At 42.1% G+C, this 21,059-nt stretch overlaps 1 protein-coding gene across 5 annotated transcripts; it reads right to left on the reverse strand.

Annotated features, from left to right (window-relative positions):
- Nucleotides 1-1,096: 1,096 nt before the first annotated feature.
- LOC135750719 (general transcription factor 3C polypeptide 1-like) lies at nt 1,097-19,430 on the reverse strand. Of its 5 annotated transcripts, none has more exons than XM_065269683.2 (37): nt 19,129-19,430; nt 18,598-18,801; nt 18,341-18,517; nt 18,079-18,222; nt 17,896-17,992; nt 17,683-17,806; nt 17,424-17,600; nt 15,652-15,767; nt 15,305-15,566; nt 14,901-15,073; nt 14,714-14,814; nt 14,469-14,622; nt 13,117-13,220; nt 12,842-12,996; nt 12,530-12,742; nt 12,289-12,434; nt 12,074-12,171; nt 9,994-10,090; nt 9,728-9,908; nt 9,056-9,140; nt 8,829-8,964; nt 8,650-8,737; nt 8,400-8,570; nt 8,148-8,296; nt 7,817-7,959; nt 7,530-7,611; nt 5,024-5,136; nt 4,787-4,846; nt 4,593-4,686; nt 4,333-4,505; nt 3,414-4,244; nt 2,931-3,172; nt 2,526-2,806; nt 2,023-2,386; nt 1,911-1,959; nt 1,564-1,762; nt 1,097-1,428 (listed from the first exon to the last, which is right to left on the reverse strand). In XM_065269683.2, exons 1-37 carry the CDS (start codon nt 19,350-19,352, stop codon nt 1,198-1,200), a joined length of 6,438 nt encoding a protein of 2,145 aa, XP_065125755.1. In that variant the 5' UTR covers nt 19,353-19,430; the 3' UTR covers nt 1,097-1,197. The 5 variants fall into 5 exon arrangements, with proteins under 5 accessions (XP_065125755.1, XP_065125757.1, XP_065125756.1 ...); XM_065269685.2 differs by having other exon boundaries at nt 1,564-1,759; nt 1,911-1,947; nt 14,892-15,073; XM_065269684.2 differs by having other exon boundaries at nt 1,911-1,947; nt 14,892-15,073.
- Between the last annotated feature and the right edge of the window lie 1,629 nt (nt 19,431-21,059).

Below are 21,059 nucleotides of genomic sequence, written 5' to 3' on the forward strand. Positions count from 1 at the left end.
TCTAGGAAGCATTTTGGGTAACAGCACAATTGTAATGCAGGAATGTACAGATATCATTATTAGACACAGGGCAGTGGAATATAACCGCCGTTACTTCTGTAGTTTCATGTGAAGAGTTTCATCAATGACCGTGTTATAACATCTCCTGCATTTGGAGTCACTGTCAGATGATGGATCTTTACATGATTATCTACATCTATGACATGTATCATTAAAGTGCACTTATTTCATTGCTAAAACAAGGTTATTTTGTGTATTTGGTGTAATACAATGTGTTTGTGTGGTTTAAGGTTAAAAAACACATTATTTTTCACATATCGTACATTATCGTTGCTCCTCTATGCCATGCCTTTCTCAAACGCTCTGATTTTATACAAAGCTCATTGTTGTCTCAAAGGCGTGGTGTGCTCTGATTGGCCAGTTAACCAGAACGTGATTGGCCTTAATACCTCTGACGTCAGCCGAAAATGTGACGCTTCTCATCATGTTTTAAAGATTAGCTCACAATGCAATGCTGACCGGAGTTAATATCGTCTTTACTACCTTCTCAACATGAGTCAAATCTGATCCAGAAAATGCAGATGACCGAGCTAATGGATCAACTTTACCAGCGCGTCAGGAGCAGAATGTAACAGATTGGTGAAGTAAAGATTACTAAAACAAAACCATGTCTGCATTTGAGATTGTAGAAATGACAAACAACAAGCGTTAAACTACACTGAACAAAACTTGTGTTTGAATCAGGGTTTAGTCAGTAGTAAACTCTTTAAATATGAAAACGTTGACTAGTTACAGGCTGTGAGTCAGAAGGGGCGGGGTTATGATAATGAGCGTCGTGTCCACGTCAACAGGACCAGGAAGTAAACTGCTGCCTACAATCTGTGTGTTTGTTGTACGTGAACACATTGTATTACACAAATGAATGTTTTTAGCTGTGGAATATTGGCCCTTTAGCGATATACAAAGGTACAAACCCTTAAGTAAAATCATGAATCGTATAATTGGTTCTCTTTAAAATTCTTTTAGATGATGTAATGATATCTCACGCTCTCTAATGAAATAATATCAGGAGACGGCGAGAGAGAGAGAGAGAAAGTTTAACTGAAGAGAAGTCATACATTGAACAATCTCTCTTTATTTTATGCAACAAATGTGAATGACTTTAAAACATCAAATATCTCTGGGTCATGCGTCCGGTCAAACGCGCAGACACAACTGAACCCATTTGTTCCAGTTGGGCTCATGTGGGAAAACTTGTGCCAGTCTGAGTGTGCAGTCCACTGTGGGCTCATAAAACGCAATTGATATGTCCTTTAACCTGACCTCTGCCTGACCTTTGACCTCTGGTGTTCTGGGTTTGGAGAACAGCGAGGCTTTCTGTTGTTGAATGGTGTAACGTTTCCTTACACAGCCCAGATCAATCAAAACCTGAGGAAACACACAAACACAAACATATTTAATGTGTGAAATAAACAAGCAGAAGTTTCTATAGTGTTTGATTTGAGTCAGAAAGTCAACAAACATGTGTCAGATATCTATGAGGAAGTGTTTCGACTGAATGACCTGCAGGAGTTCGAGGATGATGACGGGCTGAAGAACCTGACTGTAATGCTTGAGCACAAGCGACTCACGGGTCCCTGGATTACTCATGATGTGCAGGAGAACCGACTCCAGCATTCCCTTACACACCGGACGATTCAATAAACCATCCACCGCTCGCCACGGACGACTGACAAACCTCACAGACTCACGAGCGACGCTGCTGACACACACACACACACACACACACAGAGCTGTCAATCAAGTCACTGGTTTATTGAACTTTATGCAGAAATATTTTACTAGCAGTATGTAGTCATTGACCAATCAGAATCAAGTATTCCAGACAGATGTGATGATGTTTGACTCACTCTTTCTCCTGGTCAGCAGCAGCTCCTTCATCTTCATCTGTAACAACAACTAAATGTGAAATCAAAACTAGCAACAAATGAAGTTAAAATAATTTCGTGTCTAAACAAACACCTTTAATGTGTGAGTGGGAGGAGTCAAGCTCCGCCTCCTTCTCATCTGCTGTGTGCTGCTCTGCGTCACTGACATCTTTAGTTAGCGCCTCCTCCATGACAACCTGCGGCTCAGCTTCGGTCTCCATGACGACAGCTGAATCTGCGGAGACGCTATCCTGAAGATCTGATTCTGTGGCCCGCCTCTTCTTGGCATGAGGTGTGGCATGATCGGGGTCATGGGCGGGGCCTCTCTTCAGGGATACCCGTTTCATCTGTGCATCATCACACTTGCTCTCCAGCAGCCAATGAGACGCAACATTCAAACACACCAGCCTATGAGAGAGAGCTCCAACCTCCACCAGCTGCTCTCCATCCACCAGATCCTAAACACACACACAGACAGACATCAGCATCAAACTGATTAAAAGATCTGACAAGCACAGTCTCACTAGTCACCTGTAAATATTATTGTAGTCTCTCTCTCTCACACATATATATATTGTTGTAGTCTCTCTCTCTCACCTGTATATATTGTTGTAGCGATCTCTTTCGGCCGTTCTCAGGCTGTTCCAGATGTATGAAGCTCAGACAGAGGTCCTGTCTGTCAATGCCAAACTCCGCCCCTTTCTGCACAGCATCTCTGATCTCCTGGACTGCCTGGATGTCCTCCGGTCTGTATCCCAAAACACTCACACACCGCTCCAAAAACATCTGTGGGTCTAGTGTTGTTGAGCGGTAAACACGAGTAAATGATGCTGGGAAAGACGGAGGAGCGGATGAAGAAAACGCTGAGATCGAATCAGCTGTAAGTGAGAGACACAGACAGAAATGTGTGTCATGAGATTTCAAAAGACAAGCAATGCAGATCAGATTATGAGACAGATTGTGTGTTTATGTTTGTGTGTGTGTGTGTGTGTGTACACAAACCCTCTTGTGTGAAGAATGTGTGTCTGGGCGTCTCTCTGAGCTTGACATGAACAGCACAAGTGTTGATGATGATGTTGTCGGTGGTGTTGGAGTTGTGTGTTTGTGAACGTGTGATTCCAGGTGAACAGTATCCTCTCATCAGCAGGTAATTGGTGTGAGACGCCTGATGGGATTTGACTTCTAGTTTCCTCTTCCTCTCCACCTCATCATCCTCTTCCTCCTCCTCCAGCGCTTTAGTGAGACTTAAACACAACAACACGCAGTCATGATTATGTGTGCGTAAACATTACGATCTGTGTGAACTGAAGTATTAGGTGTTTGTGTGTGTTTAGTAAATGATGTGTACTGTGTATTACTGTGTGTTAATTATTCTGTGTGTATCTTTTATCTGTGTGTGTTACTATATTTTGTAATTATCTCTGTATGTGTTTATTATTGTGCATATATGCGTGTATCCAGTAGCTGTAATATTGTGTGTTGTACCTCTTGACCATCTCACTGTCCACCATGTTGCTATTTATGACCACAATCTGCTGTGGGATACTGACGTCTACAGTCAGCAGACCCAGAGTCATGAGAGTAAGACAGCAGGCGCTAACACCACCCGGAGCGTCCATGCTGAACTGTAGCATATCCTGACTATCTGCAGGGGGCGCCTCCTTCGCCTGCACCCGCTCCTGCTCCTCCACTCGCTCCTGCTCCTCCACTCGCTCCTGCGCCTGCTCCTCCACTCGCTCCTGCGCCTGCTCCTCCACTCGCTCCTGCGCCTGCTCCTCCACTCGCTCCTGCGCCTGCTCCTCCACCCGCTCCTGCGCCTGCTCCTCCACCCGCTCCTGCGCCTGCTCCTCCACCCGCTCCTGCGCCTGCTCCTCCACCCGCTCCTGCGCCTGCTCCTCCACCCGCTCCTGCGCCTGCTCCTCCACCCGCTCCTGCGCCTGCTCCTCCACTCGCTCCTGCGCCTGCTCTTCCATCCGCTCCTGCGCCTGCTCTTCCACCCACTCCTGCTTCTCCATTTGCCCCTGCGCCTGCTCCTCCACCCGCCCCTGCGCCTGCTCCTCCACCCGCTCCTGCGCCTGCTCTTCCACCCGCTCCTGCTCCTCCATTCGCTCCTGTGCCTGCTCCTCCACCCGCTCCTGCGCCTGCTCCTCCTCTATCTGTTCTCTCTCCTTGTCTCCGCTGGCATCTCTCTCATTCTCAGGGTCTTTCTGGAAGGAGAAGCTGCTGCTTCTGTCACTTCTGCTACCTTCACATAAAGCTGTGAGCAGATCGTACGCATCATTAAAAATAGTGCTGGGAAAACGCCAAGTGAAGAACCTGCAAAGCAAGCAGATGGTTAATGATCAGCATGAATGATTTAAACACACTATTATTCATATTATATAGAACTGTAGCTGTGTAGTACTTGTAGTAATGTTGTGAGAGCTGATAGGACATAGGCAGAAAGGGGAGGGCGTGAAACTTCTTTATGCCATGGAAGGTCATGGGGCGGCGGCGGTTTACTAAGCCCCGCCTCCGACACGTTTGAAAGGCCCGAGTCAAAACGTGTTCTTTATATTGTGTGTACAGACAGAATGTCTAACAAACACAAGAAATAAACACATGTTATATATAGTGTGTATATAATACAATAGACAACATATTGTTTTGTGTATGATTGAGTACCTGGAAGGGCTGGTAGTTCTTCATCTGAGCATTAGTCAGAACAAGAGTGCTCTGAATTAAATTTAACAACACAAGAACATGGATGTCCTCCTGCCTACAACACACACAAACAAAGTTAAGTGTGAATTGTGTGTTGAAGTAATATGAAACTGTGAGTTTTATTAATGTAATAATGCAGATGAGTGCTGACACACTTGTTGAGAACATCTCTGAAGTGCTTCACTGTATCATCTCCAATCGTGTACACCTTAAACCTGATGACAAAAAAAACCCCACAAATAAACCTTCAGACTAAAAGACTCACATCTGCAGTAAACACGTGTGTGTGTGTGTGTGTGTGTGTGTGTGTGTGTGTGTGTGTGTGTGTGTGTGTGTGTGTGTGTGTGTGTGTGTGTGTGTGTGTGTGTGTGTGTGTGTGCGTGTGTGTTTACTTCTTGAAAAGTTCCTCTTTGGTATCTGGTATGATGACATCACTAGAACCACAGCTGGAGCTGAACTTTGACCTCAGAGCACTTACAAACTCCTTATACTCTGCAGCACACACCTGTAATATATACACACACACACCTGTTATACACACTTATTACACGGCTCTCTGGAATGCTTGATTCTGATCGGTCAGTTGAGACATTTGCAGGTTCGTTCTTTTCAAATTATAACCGCTCCAAAATAATAACGCATAGCCGGACTACTTTCACGAGTAAAATCGCTCCGCGCCAATAAAGATCAATAAAGATTACTGTCTGTTTGGCGCCATCTTGTGACAAACACTCGACAACCACGACAAGACACAGACAGCTTACTGAGACTGAACTTGACAAAATAGAGCATGACAGCTACGAAGCCAACACACAAAAAATACAGAATGGGCATTAAAACTTCTCAAAGACTGGTTAAAGAGAAAAAAATGGAGACAGACAAGTATGAAGCAGAGGATCTTAATAAGGTATTACGATCATTTTATGCATCTGTGCAAAGTTTCGCGGAAGTATAAAAATGTTAATTTAAAGCTCCACTGTGTAAGATCTACTCCCATCTAGCGGTGAAAGTCTATATGACAAGCAACTGAATAATACTTTCTAGCCCCCCCCATTCGGAACGCGTTTTAACTCGTACGGTGGCCCGGCCGTGTCATGCCAAGGTTAACATTGCTTCCAGTAGCTACAAAGCAAAAGCAATGAGAAAAAAATGAACAATTTGCAATGTCCTTTGCCTGTGATCCATCAAAGCACACAGATTTAGGTTTAACATGAAAAAAGTCTGATTGTCATGATATGTCCGCTTAAAATCACATACAAAAAGCAACCATGACGGTTTTAAATGGACGCGAATTAATATTATGTCAAAGTACAATGCTTATGTTTTAAGTAAACGTTACATGTCCGTGTATATGTAAGAGCTATCTCTCAGATTGGTGAAAAAAGATCGCGCAACTTTCACACGCTTGTAAAATGAAATGAAAGACGCGCAGATCAGACGCTTTTATCAGAGCATTATGTCAGACATTATGTCAGAGTACAATGCTTATGTTTTAAGTAAACATGTTACATGTCCGTGTATATGTAAGAGCTTTCTCTTATATTGGTGAAAAAAAATCGCGCAACTTTCACACGCTTGTCAAATGAAACGAAAGACGCGCAGATCAGACGCTTTTATCAATGAAAGGCTAAAAATAGCGCTGTCACCGTGTGTTTGTGCTAGAGGTCAGAAAAGATGAAGACATTTATCTCAGTACCTCAGATTACATAAATGGGCGGAGAGACGGCGTGTGTCTGTTCCAACACATTAAACCACATGCATGTTTACACTAACAAGTGTTATGCATAATCATGCTAAAGTTAGCCAAGGAACTATAAAACTTCAAGTTTACAACATGGACTGTATAGATGTAAACGAATATGCTGAATTACCTGTGGAGAAGATAGAAAGTGCAACTTCAGTGTCCCTTGAGCCCCCTCTTGGAAAACTAACTCCAATAGTGACTTTGGTCTTGATGTTTTTCCTGTCACGTTGTCGTTTAAAATCCCCGTTTCGCATCCTTGGCGATTTGTTTTAATGTCCTCGAGAATATGTCTTCAACAGGCTTTCAAATCAAAGCATTAGATCGCAGATTCATCACGGTGTGCGGTTGTTGTAAAATCCGAAGGATTCAGCTACGCAGGTCGTCATCAAGCCTGGTTTATTTAAATCAACTGAGCATTACATTCGCAAGTCATACGCATATTACATCAATTTACAATTAACTAAGAATAATTGTCAGCTTTATAATTGTTAATATTCTGAAATAAGACTGTCTTGATGACGTATACCGCCTACACATGCAACCTCTGGAGGCTTCAGCTATCGGGCAGCGTGAGTGTAGAGTGAAAGCGCGAAAGGCGGAGCTTGAATTTCAGGAATGTCCCTCGTCGGCGAATGTATTTCAAAGATGGAGGCACAACATGGATTCAGCCAGAGAGCGCTTCGGCGGTATGCATTTTTAATAGCAGATTCTACACTTACGAGAATACTTTCATTAGTGGGTGGGAAGTAATTACACATGAATGAGCACATACTTTTGAAAGAAAACATGGGTTTTTGTTAAGAATTAACTCAATAAAGTACACAGTAGAGCTTTAAAACAAATATGCCAATAAAATGTTTCAAATTCATATTCATGTCCAGTTTTTTTTCTTATGTGGCAAGTAGCCGTGTAATAAGCGGGATAATGTAGAGTCAGCCGGTAGTTATTGGGAAATAAGCCCCTTCAGTGTGATACAAGACCCTCCGCTTCGCGTCGGGTCCTGATCACACTGTCGAGGCTTATTTCCCAATAACTACCGGCTGCCTCTACATTATCCCTTACTCATCATCACAGACCGGTAATATATATATATATATATATATATATTTATACACACACACACACATATTTTTAAACACTATTTTGTGTGGTACCTCAGGATTGTTGTAGTCGTCATTTCGGTTCATAAATTTCGGCAACAACTCTTTATCCTGATAAAGTTCAGCCAAACAAATCCTATAAAACACAAATATGCACAAAAACACACAGACACACACAAATGAGATTTATATAACAGCTTACAGGAGCGACTTTAAAACTGCCTGCATGAAGAAGACAAACCTCTTTATATTCTTACACTGTGTGTGTGTGTGTGTGTGTGTGTGGTGTGTGTGTGTGTGTGTGTGTGTGTGTGCGTGCGTGCGTTTGTGTGTGTGTGTACCTGTAGTTGAGCGCAGTCTGTGGGTTCTTCATGATGTATCGTATGCGTCGACTGACAGACAGAGAAGTTTTGTCCTGCGATAACTCAAACTCAGCATGAAGAACATCTCGAACCACCGACCAGGGTACAAACGGCTTCTTTAACTACACGCGCACACACACGCACGCACGCACGCACGCACGCACACGCACACGCACACACACACATCATGCAGATCAAACATTGGACAGTAAACATCAGGTTTCAAACATGAAGATAGCAGAAAGCTTCTATGAGGTTTATGGCTTGGGTTAGGGCACAGCAAATACAGAATAAAAGTCCTTGTGTGTACCTTACGGTTGAGGAAGTGACTGGTAACTCGACACAGCATCAGTAAACTGTCCTCTAAATGTGTCCAGGTGACTCTTTGTTTGGTCATGTGCAGTAAAGCTCTGCGATCCGTCTCATCCCGAACATGACACCGTTTCCTCACACGAACCTCTGACACAAACACACATTATTGACATGTACACACATACACCCTGAGATCTGCAAAGTTTAACAGTGAATTTAATCACATTAATCAAGCTCAGTGCTGTGTTACCTTTCTTCGGTCTCTTGCGGACCGGTTTGCTGGTCTCTTTCTTCTGTCTCTTGCGTTTGAGTTTTCGTCCTCCGCGCACCTCCTCGTTCCTGCTGGCCGGCTGTTGACTCACGTGCACCTCCTCCTCCACAACAGCAGGGGGCGGCAGCGTCCCATCATCGCTCTGTACCACTACAAACACCGCATACACATCTTGCATTATTCTGACAGATGAGCCGGAATCTAAACAAAGTTTGTTGAGATGATTTACCGGTTTGTGTAGCAGGTTTAGGTGGTGGGTGTTTGGACAGCAGGTTTCTGAGCCGGACCGTCTGATGAGTTCCTTTAGCGTCAGTGTTCTGACAACACAACGTCAGCTGACATTAACACAGCTCGCTGGAATACTGCTGTGACATCTGTGTGTGTGTGTGTGTGTGTGTGTATAAGCACCTGTCTTTGTGTTTTCACCACATGGCTGGTCCATGACCAGTTGCGTTTTAGGTGGCTGAAAAAGATGGAGTCCAGTCCACCGGCACCCTGACCATCGCCCGGTGTAACACCATCATCCACCACAGTAGTGCTGCCCCTAAAAAAACGACACAACATGAGGCATAAAATCAACCAATCAGACCACAGCACCTCTGGCCTGAACCAATCAAAAGCTGCCCATGTCTCACTGTAAGCTCTGCAGGAACCTCGGGCATTGTTCCAGTCCCATGATAATTTCAGACTTTCCCTCATTAGAGCGTGAACGTGTCACCCCTGAAACACACACAGACACACAAACACTGAAGTCTCATCAGTCCAACACAACTAAATATTATCAGTTTAAAGTCCCTGTGAACCAGAAATCACAATAGACTTTACTTCTGTGTTGTGACGTATTTCTGACTGAACAACAGAATATCACACGAGGAAAATAGTGTGCGTTACTTGTGTTTTCCACTGTGCTTTGATTGGATATAGAAAAGTAGGCGTTTCATTCAGAAATAGGACTGGCAGCAGACTGACAGTTGAAGGGGGCGGAGTTAGCAGATGCTCCACCCAACCCATATGGCTGACATCATCAGAGAATGATCGGCACAAGAGGGTGAAGGTACTTTTACAGATTTTGATTTAAGTTTATTAAAAAAAAATAATGACTCACACACATAACACGTTCATTTAACCAAAGTTTTTAACTAGTTTGGTTAAAACTGCATGTTTTTTAAATGACTTATCACGAGACGACAAAATTAAGTTTTACAGCGGTTAATGTAATAATTTCACAGTAGTTTTTTGAAAATAACGTACACATCTTTAATAGAAACACAGCTGATGATAACCCAAGCTGAATGTAAATGTTTTACCTAGTGGTGTGTTGAGACAAACACACAGCAGATCAAACCAGTACTTCTCAACGCTCTCTGCAGTATTGAACACATAGCGTCTCCTTTCAAACGGCCGAATGGTCTCGATGGCCCTGTTATAGTGCGGGTCACAGACGGTCGTATCCACGATGGTGGCCTTCGTCTTCAAATAAACGAACACCTGAAACACGCATGTAAACAGATCCTTAATAGTGCCGATATCAGGGAGAAAGATTATGGCCTGACTGTGGGTCAATGATGCGCACCTGATCTTTCTCCATGAACCTCTCAGTAGGTCCAAACTGCATCAGACCCATGAAACACAACCTCTGAAGACTCTCGTGAAAACTAAAGATGTACTTTCTGTAGGAGAAACAACATCGTTCAGTCACCTGTGGACATTTATGATGTGTATATGTGTTAAGAAATGATCAATCAGCAGAAATGAAGACTATGTTAAGGGCATGGTGCACAGACTGATGGGTATCAATTATTCAGATTTCATGTCTTCGATCGAGTTATTATCGGATGTGAATCATCTGTGAGGACGCTGTTGAATAAGTGAGAGATTTCTAAAAGAGTTTTCCAGATAGTGAGCAAGAACTAAAACAATGTAAAAAATTGTTTAATAGCACTTTGCACCCTCCATTAATGTTGAAAAAATATAGAAATTTCAATAAACCACCGTTATGGAGATCAATGTTTGCTTTAGTGTGGGCCTTGACTTAAAGCTAAATATTTCTTGTCTTCTTTCAGTGTTTGTATCTTTTTAAGTAGAAACACATGTGCATTGGAAAAGAAAGATGTGTTTCAAAGTTAAGTTGAAGTATGAAGACATCAGGATGAGATTAAATGAAGCTGCTTTACATGATGATGTTGATTCTTTTATCACCGTTATAATTGTTCTGGTTTGTAAATGCACTGTGACAGGGTAAGCAGGAAAAATGCTGACACATTCAGACATCATTACTCATACTACAAATCTCAACAATGCTTAGAATCATCAAATTAATTCAGATAAAAAGTCATAGATTCTGAAGTCTGCAGGACGGTAGCCCTCCAGGAGCTGGGTTGGGCACCCCTGGTCCAGTACTATATTGATACTAGGGGGGCTCCAATCAATGCCGATATCCACTAAAAATATGTGGCCGATCAGTAAGTCCTTATCGATCTGAAATCGCTGTTAGTTTGAATCGTTTATAACATGCATTTGAAAAAGCAACACTCGTCAAACATAAATATTATACATATTCTTTATTATTATGAAAATACACGACAAACAGCAAAATAAATATATCCTTAAGACATTTCCTGGAGCTGTGTGTCATCAAAGCTGCATGTGTATTGTTCTTCGTCTACAGCGCATATTGAGTTTCTGCACGAGAGCGCCCCCCTGGCGGCAATTCACCGTAATTCATTGAGAAGCATAACAAGCATTATCGGCTGATCGATCGGAGCATCCCTAGTTGATACCCAGCATACATTGGAGCATGCTGCTTTCTTTTATTGATCATCACTATTGATTAGTTTCATAGACTGATTCATGATGTCAGGGATTGGTTCAAGGGCACAACTAAAGCAAACACGGATCACCATAATGCTGGTTTACCTACATCAGGGGTGCCCAACCCTGCTCCTGGAGGGCTACCATCCTGCAGACTTCAGTTCCAACCCAGCTCCAACACACCTGTCTGTAAATATCAAGAAACCCTGAACACCTTGATTAGCTGCTTCAGCTGTGTTTGATTGGAGTTGGATCTAAAATCTGCAGGACGGTAGCCCTCCAGGAACAGGGTTGGGCACCCCTGACCTACATAATATTGGCCGCTGTACTCTGGTGTATTTCTCCTGCATTTATTAACGTAAAGCTGCTTTGAAGCAATTAAACAATTGTGAAAAGTTCTATATAAATTAAACTCAATTGAAAAATTGCTTTGTTAAAATTTCAATATTTGTTCAATATTATGGAGGGTGCGAACGTGATATTGATAAAATGGGTTTAACATTGACAAAGCAACTATTTTTAACATTGTTTCAGTGGTTGCTTGATATCTGGGTTTGCATGATCTTCAGACAGGATTTCATCATCATGTAACTGATAGAGGATGGAAACAAACTCTTGAAAGCTTTATCTCTAGAAGATTTCAAGAGTTATGGTGTCAAAGGCTTTTGAGAGATCATGTGAATCTGTGCTGTACTCCTGTGGTTGTGGTGTGAAAAAGATCATCAGATTCATTGTCATGATCACGATCGGTTCGGTTATATGAAAACACGATGTCATTCGCTGGAACGACAGGCTCTGGTAAAGTTCATATATTGTGATGTGTGTCGTCTATGTGTGTTTACCTCCTGTGTAGCAGCTGTCTCTTAATGTCTGCAGGGAGAAACCTGATGAGATAATGCTGCCTAATCGGATCATTTAGGTACGTCTCCAAACCATCAACCTATAACCAATATCATCACAACAACAATGCTCATTTAAATTACTCAAATATGAAGATTGCTGTAAGTGTGTGTGTGTGTGTGTGTGTGTGTGTGTGTGTGTGTGTGTGTGTGTGTACCTTATAGTTGATTTGACAGATCTGCATGAAGACACTGAGTGGCAGTGACACGAGAACATCACTGATGAGAGCCCAACCATAACCAAAGTCTTTATGTAGCGGAATTGGAGGAATGAATCTCTTCCAGCTATTGTCATTCACGTATACTACACAGAGATAGAGAGAGAGAGAGAGAGAGAGATGCATATACCCATACAGAGAAACTTAACATACGTTATGGTTAAAGAGATGAAACCCTCACCTTCAAAGTGTTGCTCATGAGTCACATCAGAGTCTTCCTCGGTCTGATCATCTCTGCTGGAAGCCTCTGGGTTCGACTGTGTTTCAGGATCAGGATCTGTCTGGCTGGATCTTCTGAGCGGATGTCCATAAATCAAATACCACAGGAACGAGTGAACGATACGCAGACGAGGCATTTTGGATTGGAATCCAAGAGAGCGTCCGTATCCAGGAACTGTCAGAAGTTTACACAGATGTTGATATGATAGAGACACATTCTCAATATCTGTTTTGATCTGGTTCACGTCTGATGTGAATAAGACAGAAGTTTTACCGGTTACGGGTTTGAAGGAGGTCAGTGGTTTGACGCCCATCATCTCGTTCACTTTCTTTGGGGCGTTGCTTTGAGACGGACGTGAAGAAGCTGAGGTTTTATTCTCTTTTACAGTCTTTGTATTAGACTTGACTTTGTCAGCTTGTGGTTCCACACTAATAAACACAACATAGAGACACAAATATTAATCATGACAAAGCTGTGGGTGATCGTTCACACAAACACACACACACACACACACGCTGTGAAGTGCACTGTGGTAAAGTCGTTCTCACCGAGCCGTAGAGACAGAACTGGACATGCGCATACGGATTTGCTCAATAGTACTTTTAACCAGTGGATCGTCAGGTGTAATGGATGGATGAACTACAAACTCAACCTGAAGGAGAGAGAGAGAGAGAGACGTCAGGCATGTATTTATAACATATGTTCACATTATGACTCTTCAGACTGTGCATCCCAACTGTTCAGATCTGATGTGTGCGATACGTTTTGTTTATTTCTGGATTATCTGCATTGGATTTTAAGGCAAGGCTGATTGATTTGTGACATTAAGTACAGGTTTCCCACTTTAAGCCAGATGTCAAATTCCCTGAATTTCACAGACTAAAAAGCTGAATTTCCATGACCTGAAATGTATGGAAAAACATCTTAAAATGTCATGTTGCCTTGGTTAACAGGTTAAGTTGACAAGCAGAAAGAAACTAAAATGAGTGCCGCAGGAATGAAATATTTTTGAAAGCAAAACCAAGAAGCGAGTTAGCATTTTAGCTCTTCTGATTCCACTGTCCCCAAGTCAATATTATTTGTATGGGTTTTGCTTAATCTGAAGATCTTGTGTTAACCTAAGTTGCCCAATGTATTTTCATGTTTTATTAATGACATAAAACACACCTGTAATACCCCACTCGTGACTTTTTAAAGCTTTAAAGATTCCTTTAAAGGTTGCTACACGCCGGGACTACAGATGTGTTCATATGTGAAGATTATCTTGAACAAAACTTTAAGCGTCATAAACTTTGGTTAAACAAAGTTTATTTTTTGTGATAATCCAAAAGTCTAAAGGGAAAATGAATGAGGCTTTTTGGTGAGGAAACAAGCAGTCCTAAAAATTAAGGTTGGATAAAAACTTAAGAAACTTCATCATGTTGACATTAACCATACAAGTTTTTGATAAGCTGTCACAGGACTCCTGACTGTGTGAAGGTCTCAGGCGAGACTCAGAGGTCATTCGGACTTGTAGTGCAATGCTGCACATTCTGAATGGAAGTGAGCCAAGATCAAAAAAACGTATATCATTGTGCGGGCCGGATTCAAACATACAGCTGTCCTTGTATTTGACACATCTGTTCAATGGGATTGCTGTGAAGAACCTTTAAAGCGCCTTTATTTTTAAAAGTAAGTGTCCTGCAAACTTCCAGGTTAGCCTACAAAATACATCATCCCATGAAATTCCAGAAAATCCATAAGAGCAACATATACATTTGATTTGTGATGTCACACAGCCGTCATGCCAAAACGTTTCGCTGTTTAACGGTCCATTATGTGCCGATCCGACCGAGCCGATATTCCACTGGCACGTGTTTTATGTAAAAACTTGATTTGTTTTGTATAAGCATATCTGTACCTTCTTGTGAACTCCATCCTGTATGATGATCGTCCTGTAGAGTTTGACTAAACCGTGTCTAGATAGTGAAGAGATGAGTCTCATCACACTCTTCTTACACACTTTAGTATTCACACCATCTTTCTTCTCTTCCTCCGTCAATAACTTCTGCAGACTGACACACAAACACAACATTTCTGTGAGTGAGTGTGTGAGTGTGTGTGTGTGCGTGTGTGTGTGTCTGTGTGTGTTTGTGTGAATCTCACGAGTAAAAGCCCTCAATGATCTTGCTGCACTTCACCGCCTCTATGATCATGTTCTTGCGTTTCAACAGTCTGTACGTCTCCTGAACTTCCATCTTCTTTGTCTAAGGATGAAAACAGACCGTCGGTCATTTCTAAAGGACAAACTGTAAAGAAACGAGGTCATGATGCACACGCTGACCTCACTGACCGTGAGCACTTCCTCTACCACCGGCTCCATGCCTTCGGCACAATGTGATTGGCTGACGGTCGGGATGGGGGCGTGTTCGGTAGGTACAGGACATGAATCATCTCCATCTTGTCCAGCTTCAGCATTTTCTGAGGGTTCAGCGCTGCGCTCTTGAGGTGAAGCCAGCGGCGTCTCTAAAAAACAAAAACGATGGAAAATAAACCTGAGACGATGGTTATGAATTTGATTTTTAAATATTTGATAATTATTCATGTTAATTATATTTTTATGTCTTATTACTTTTACGGCATTGTGGTCAGCATTGTTGTATTATTAAGTGCTTTATAAATAAATTCAAAATTGAATGAAAAACATTTTAATGTGTCATTCCTGAGCTGTGATTGGCTCTCATGCTTGTCACTTACCTTTTAGAGATGCGTCACTTTTTCCAAAGTGTAGTTTGGACTGTTTGAGCTGTTTAGTTTTCTGCTGGGTTTTCTTGCGCCCATGCAGCTGCGATACCCCGGCGGTGGGCGTCTCTGCCCCCGGCTCGTTGAGATGCGCTTCCCGCAGGTCCTGACTGCGCTGCATCTCTTTAGTGAACTGCAGGTTGAGTTTACTTTCCTCTACAAAGTGTTTGCTGATGTATTTAGTGGTTCTCTGGCGACCCTCATCCTCCATAAAGCCCTGAGGGACACACACGAGATATTTACAACTCAAAGCAGTTTTACAGACATTAGTAGAAGATTGAGTCTCTGTAGATATACGTTACTTTGATCATGTCATTTCGCTCCAGTACTCTACAGATCATTCGACCCTCCAGTCTTCCGACGTTAAGTTGCCCTCTCAGCATCGACTGTGAGATCCCTCTGGTCCCCGTCGATTCCACTGGATCAGCCAATCACAGCGGTCCGGCATAAAAGAGCCCAGGTAAAGGGGTTCCCAGAGTACAGATGTAAAGTTTTAGCTCAAAACATCCCACAGATAATTTATTATAACATGTTAAAGTTCCCACTTTGTAGGTGTGAGCAAAAATGTCCTGTTTTTGTGTGTGTCCTTTTAAATGCAAATGAGCTGATGAAATACAAACACTGATCACCATAATGACGGTTTGTTGAAATTTAAACTTTGTGCTGTCAATTATTTTCTCTCTCTCTGCACTAAATGTCAGTGCTGTGGTTGGATAGTGCAGATTAAGGGGCGGTATTATTATAATAAGATCCCCTTGTGATGTCAGACAAATTTCAATGAGCTATTTTTTCAGATGCTTGTAGAGAATGATTTGTGACCTGATCCAGCAAAATGAGTCACAGTGACCCAAATTTCAAAATTGAGATTTTGGTATCAATGGAAAGAGGAGATCCTAAGCTTTCAAATGATATCCTAGTCATACCTTGAATGGTTTTAAAGATATAGACATTTCAATTAAGGTTGTCTGTCCTCTTTTTCCAACTGAAAACCTGAGAAAAACGCCTTTAAAGTTTTTTGCCCGTTTTTTGTAGATATCTTTCAAAATCCATTGCATTTTTAAAGGGATAAACAATTTATTTTACAGCTTAATTTGACCAAAGACATTAATATAAATGCTATTACAGTAAACCAAGAAACAAGCTTATAAATCACCCAGAATGATGTTTATTGAAAATGTGAAGTAACAGAAAGATTTCTGTGATGGTTGGGGTTTGAGTTAGGGGAAGGGAATAGAACATGGAAACCAGAATGTGTGTGTGTGTGTGTGTGTGTGTGTGTGTGCGTGCGTGCGTGCGTGCGTGCGTGTATGTTTGTGAGTGTGTGCGTGTTCGCGCTCGTGCGTGTTCGCGTGTGTGCGCGCGCGCGTGCGCGTGTGAGAGAAATTGAGAGAGACAGAAAGCAAAACGAAAACAAATAATGCTTGCCTATGCAATCATATCTTTGTGTAGGCTAGTTGACAATAACACTGTAAACAATTCAAAAAGGAGTTAAATAGGAGAGGAGAGTGCTGCGAGACTGACAGGAGGATGGCTGGACCAATCACGTGCCCCGGGGATTCCCATTGACAAACGATCAGCGTTTATGCAGATTTCTGATTGGCTCTAAAACAACGTGTAACACCATATTTGGAGAGATAGTGACGTTTCAGGGGATACCCGGAATGCACGGAGGTGACGAGAGTATTTGAGAAAAGCAATTTCCAGCGGATTAAGTAAAACTGCTTCAACTTTAATAGTCATTTAAACACCTTTACTCAATTATTTGGACTACGAAACTTTGGGAGATTATTTTTTAATGTCTTTTCTTTGAAATTAGCTAAAAAAAATTTTTTTTGATAATTTCATTGTTTTTCCACATTATCGGCTCATATCTTAAAATAGAACGTTGCGACTTCCGACTCATTTCGCCAGAGCGGGTCACATTTACTAAAACTAAGTTACTGGGTTGATCTTTTACAAATTTTCTAGGATGATAAAAGCACTGAGGACCCAATTATAGCACTTAAACATGGAAAAAGTCAGATTTTCAGGCTATGACTCTTTAAACAAACAAAAAATGCATAAATGGACTGACCGATATCGTAGGCTTGTGAGAGCATGTCGCGCTCGATGATGCGAGGAACCACAAGAACGTTCCTCTTGTTGGGCCCGTTGCCATCTTCGTCGTTGTTCTCGTCGTCCTCATCCTCCTCTACATCTTTCTGTCCGTACGGCTTTATGAGCTTCAGACAGCGAACGAAGATGTCTGTGCCTGACGACCAATAACACGAGCACATCACGTGACAGAACACTCAGAGAGAGACAGATGACAGATGGTGTGTGTGAGATCAGACCTCGTAGGGTTTTGAAGGGTCCTCCGTCCGGGTCGAGCTCCCTCAGAGGAATCCTCAACATGTTCACCATCTTAGCCGCAAGCATGTACTGATACACGCGCTTGAAGGTTCGCTCGCAGACGCCCTACACACATCAAAACAACATCCACTACATAAAGCATACTGATGATGATCCAAACAAAGAGATGTTTATTTATAATAAATGTTCCTCACCAGCTGATGTCTGAGTTTCTGCATAACCATCATCTTGTTGGGCGCCTCAGACAGAACGTTAGATGTGGACTCCATCAGAATATCATATTTGGACCTCCTGACAGAAACAACAAACACATTGTTCTTGATTATGAACGAGTACGAGACACAAACACCATCTAAGAAAGTTCACGGCATCCGCACCTGTCGACGTGAAAGCGTGGCAGCAGCAGAAGCAGGGAGTGTTGTTGTCCTCCTGACGGCAGCCGGGTCACGTGTGACTGTATAGTGATCATTCGGTTTCGGTCCAGCTTCCTTCTCAGATAATGCATCTTACCAGCATCCATTCTGACCAATCACAAACGGTTTCATGGTTTTAAATCAGTAGTGTGCCACACTTGACTTCATCGTGTCTAGACTCTAGTTTAATTAAGGTGTGATGTAATGACAGCTGTAGTTTCAGTACCTGAATACTTTTGTGTGTAGTTCTCGCTGTAGTTCGCCCTGCCAGCGAGCTCGGCCCAATCTCTCCAGAATACAGTAGGTCTGATCAGTGAGCTTCAGCTCCGAGTTTCCCTCCGGCCCGATCAGAGTTCTATACCGGACCTCCTGTGAAGCCACCATCACCAGCTTCTCACCGAACCTGAACAAAAAAGAGGACACGAGGCTGTCAGTGAATGTGAAGTCTGCACCCGATCTCTATCAAGACGGTGTCTCACTCACTGGGTCTGGGTCTGATCCAGCGTCATCAGTGCCTTGAGCTCGGTCGTTCTGATCTGTTCGGTGACATCAGTACGCTCTTTGTAGAACAAACAAGAACCCTGGATCCCGCTTGGGTCATCGGTCACCACGTTGACTGGGTACGGATCCTCCGGGTCAGTCTGACGCGTCTTATGAATGCCCGTGTTTGGATCCACCTCTACAAACCTGAACAGACACACAAAGATGATACTTGAAGACGTCTCACAGTCTTGACCCATTCTGTACTCACCATACACAACATCATAGTGAGCATCCTAACACTAAACACTATTAAGCGATGAGATTTCTCCATTGGTCTGAGTGTTCACCAAGTGTGAAATAATAATGATGATGATGAGGATATTTACCAGAACATACTTTAACTGTTATAGGCTACTAAGTGTTGCCACAGCAACCATGGTTTAATCTGCTAGAAACAATGACTATTACAGTTTTACTACATTATAAACATGGTTCCTATGCATTTAGTGCTTGTTTTATCTGCAGTCCCACCTGTCGTATACCGTGACGTGTTTCCTGGGTTCAGGCATCAAGTAGAATCGGACCTCTGGTGTTCGGCTCAAGTAGGTCCATATGAAGTTCTGTGTGAGCGGATCCAGATTCAAACCGAACTCAGGTTGTCGCATCCGCAGTCGCATCCATAGAGTCTGAATGCTGATCCCGTCCAAACCCTCCAGAGCCACCTCATCCAGAACCGCATACAGCGGATCCATCATGACATCGAGCTGAACCCAACTCAACCGAAGCGAAGCGAAGCGAAGCGACGCGAGCTTGACATGTGCAACTTCCGCATCCAGCGCTGCTTCTGTGACGTACATCACTACACTGACGCGCGCAGCACTGACGCCTGCAGGACACCGCCGGTAGTACAACCACCAAATTATTATTAAAATTATTAAATTCATATTTACATTTTTATTTCTGAGAGCTTCCTTGGCGTAAAATGACAAAATAATACAACATACTCAAATACAAAATAAAAGTTTTTTTGCCAATTTAAAAGTAAAAATAACACAATAACACAATTGTAATAAAAACACACAAACAGTCTACAGTAAATGGCTCTTTATTCAATAACAACAACAGTGTTGTTAACATATGTCTGAGGTTTCACTGATCCTGCATCAAAACACAGCATGATTTGTTCATTTATTCATTCTCTCAACTTTTGCGATGATTTTATGATCATAGATTGGTAAGACGCTCTCATCTTCTCGTATCTCCTCATAAACCACACCGGATTCAAACTCACTGCTGGCTCTTTTGAAGAAGAACCTGTTCAGATGAGAGGAAGATAAACTCATTCAGTGTAATGAAACCCTCACTGTCATCTGAAGGTATAACGAGAGAAAGCTCACCTGTACCAACCCCTGCGGGTCACCAGGGATTTAAACTGACCGAGGGTCAAAGTGTTGCCCTCAACACACGTCCTATATGGAACCGACTCACCACAGAAATAATATACAACTGTCATGATCTCACCTGAACACCTGCTGACAGAGAAGGAGAGAGACAGACAAACAGACAGACAGACATACAGACAGAGAGACAGACAGACAGACAGACAGAGAGACAGACAGAGAGAGATGATGATGATATCATGATAGATAGAGTTGTGTATCATGAAACATGTGTCAATCAGTGCTGTGTGCTCTCTTACCCATAATGCTGTGTGTCTGTCTGACTACAGTCCAGAGCATCAGTAGAGTTTGTGTGTACATGTTTGTGTCGAGGGCTCTTTACTTCACGTGTGTCATGCAACTGTGTGATGTCATCATCTGTATCACAGTAACCCAGAGAGGGGGTGGAGCTTTCTTTCATCTTTTCAGAATGACATAATGAGGTTCTGTCGATGACATCAGCTTCCTCTTCCTGTCACGACAGAAAATGTCATCACTGATGGGGACTGAATACCATCATACTTCTCTATCTGATAGTATGCAGCTCTAGTCTGTGTACAGTGTGTGGATTAATCGTATACAAAATAAAAGTTTATGTTTGCATAATATATGCATGTGCACTGTGTGTAATTATTTTGTAAGTATATATTTAGATTTTTGTATATTTTATATTATATATATATATATATATATATATATATATATATATATATATATACATTTTTCTTTTAACATCTTAAATGTAGGATGTGTGTGTGTGTATACAAAATAATACAAAATAATTACATTATATAATAATTATATATACAAAATAATTACACACAGTGCACACACATATATTTATATGCGATTAATCGCAAATAATCTTTTGACAGCCCTAAGTATTACATTTATCATTTTTATATTACTTTCTTACTTAGTATTTTTGTCTTGTTTTCAGTAGAAATATCAAAAATTCTTAAATTAAGATGCATTTTTATCATCAGCAAATGACCTAAATAAGTGTAGTTTTTCAACTAAAAA

The sequence above is a fragment of the Paramisgurnus dabryanus genome, chromosome 4, assembly GCF_030506205.2.
Source record: "Paramisgurnus dabryanus chromosome 4, PD_genome_1.1, whole genome shotgun sequence".
In the NCBI taxonomy this organism is placed as follows: Eukaryota; Metazoa; Chordata; class Actinopteri; order Cypriniformes; family Cobitidae; genus Paramisgurnus; species Paramisgurnus dabryanus.

Excerpts from the sequence above, each read along its gene's own strand:
- LOC135750719 (XM_065269681.2), bottom strand. The coding sequence starts at position 19,352 with ATGATGGATCCGCTGTATGCGGTTCTGGATGAGGTGGCTCTGGAGGGT. Across the intron at positions 8,571-8,649 it reads TAAACCTGCTACACAAACCG|TGGTACAGAGCGATGATGGG; the intron begins GTAAATCATCTC and ends CGGTGTTTGTAG. Across the intron at positions 4,245-4,332 it reads CTCTCACAACATTACTACAA|GTTCTTCACTTGGCGTTTTC; the intron begins GTACTACACAGC and ends CTTGCTTTGCAG.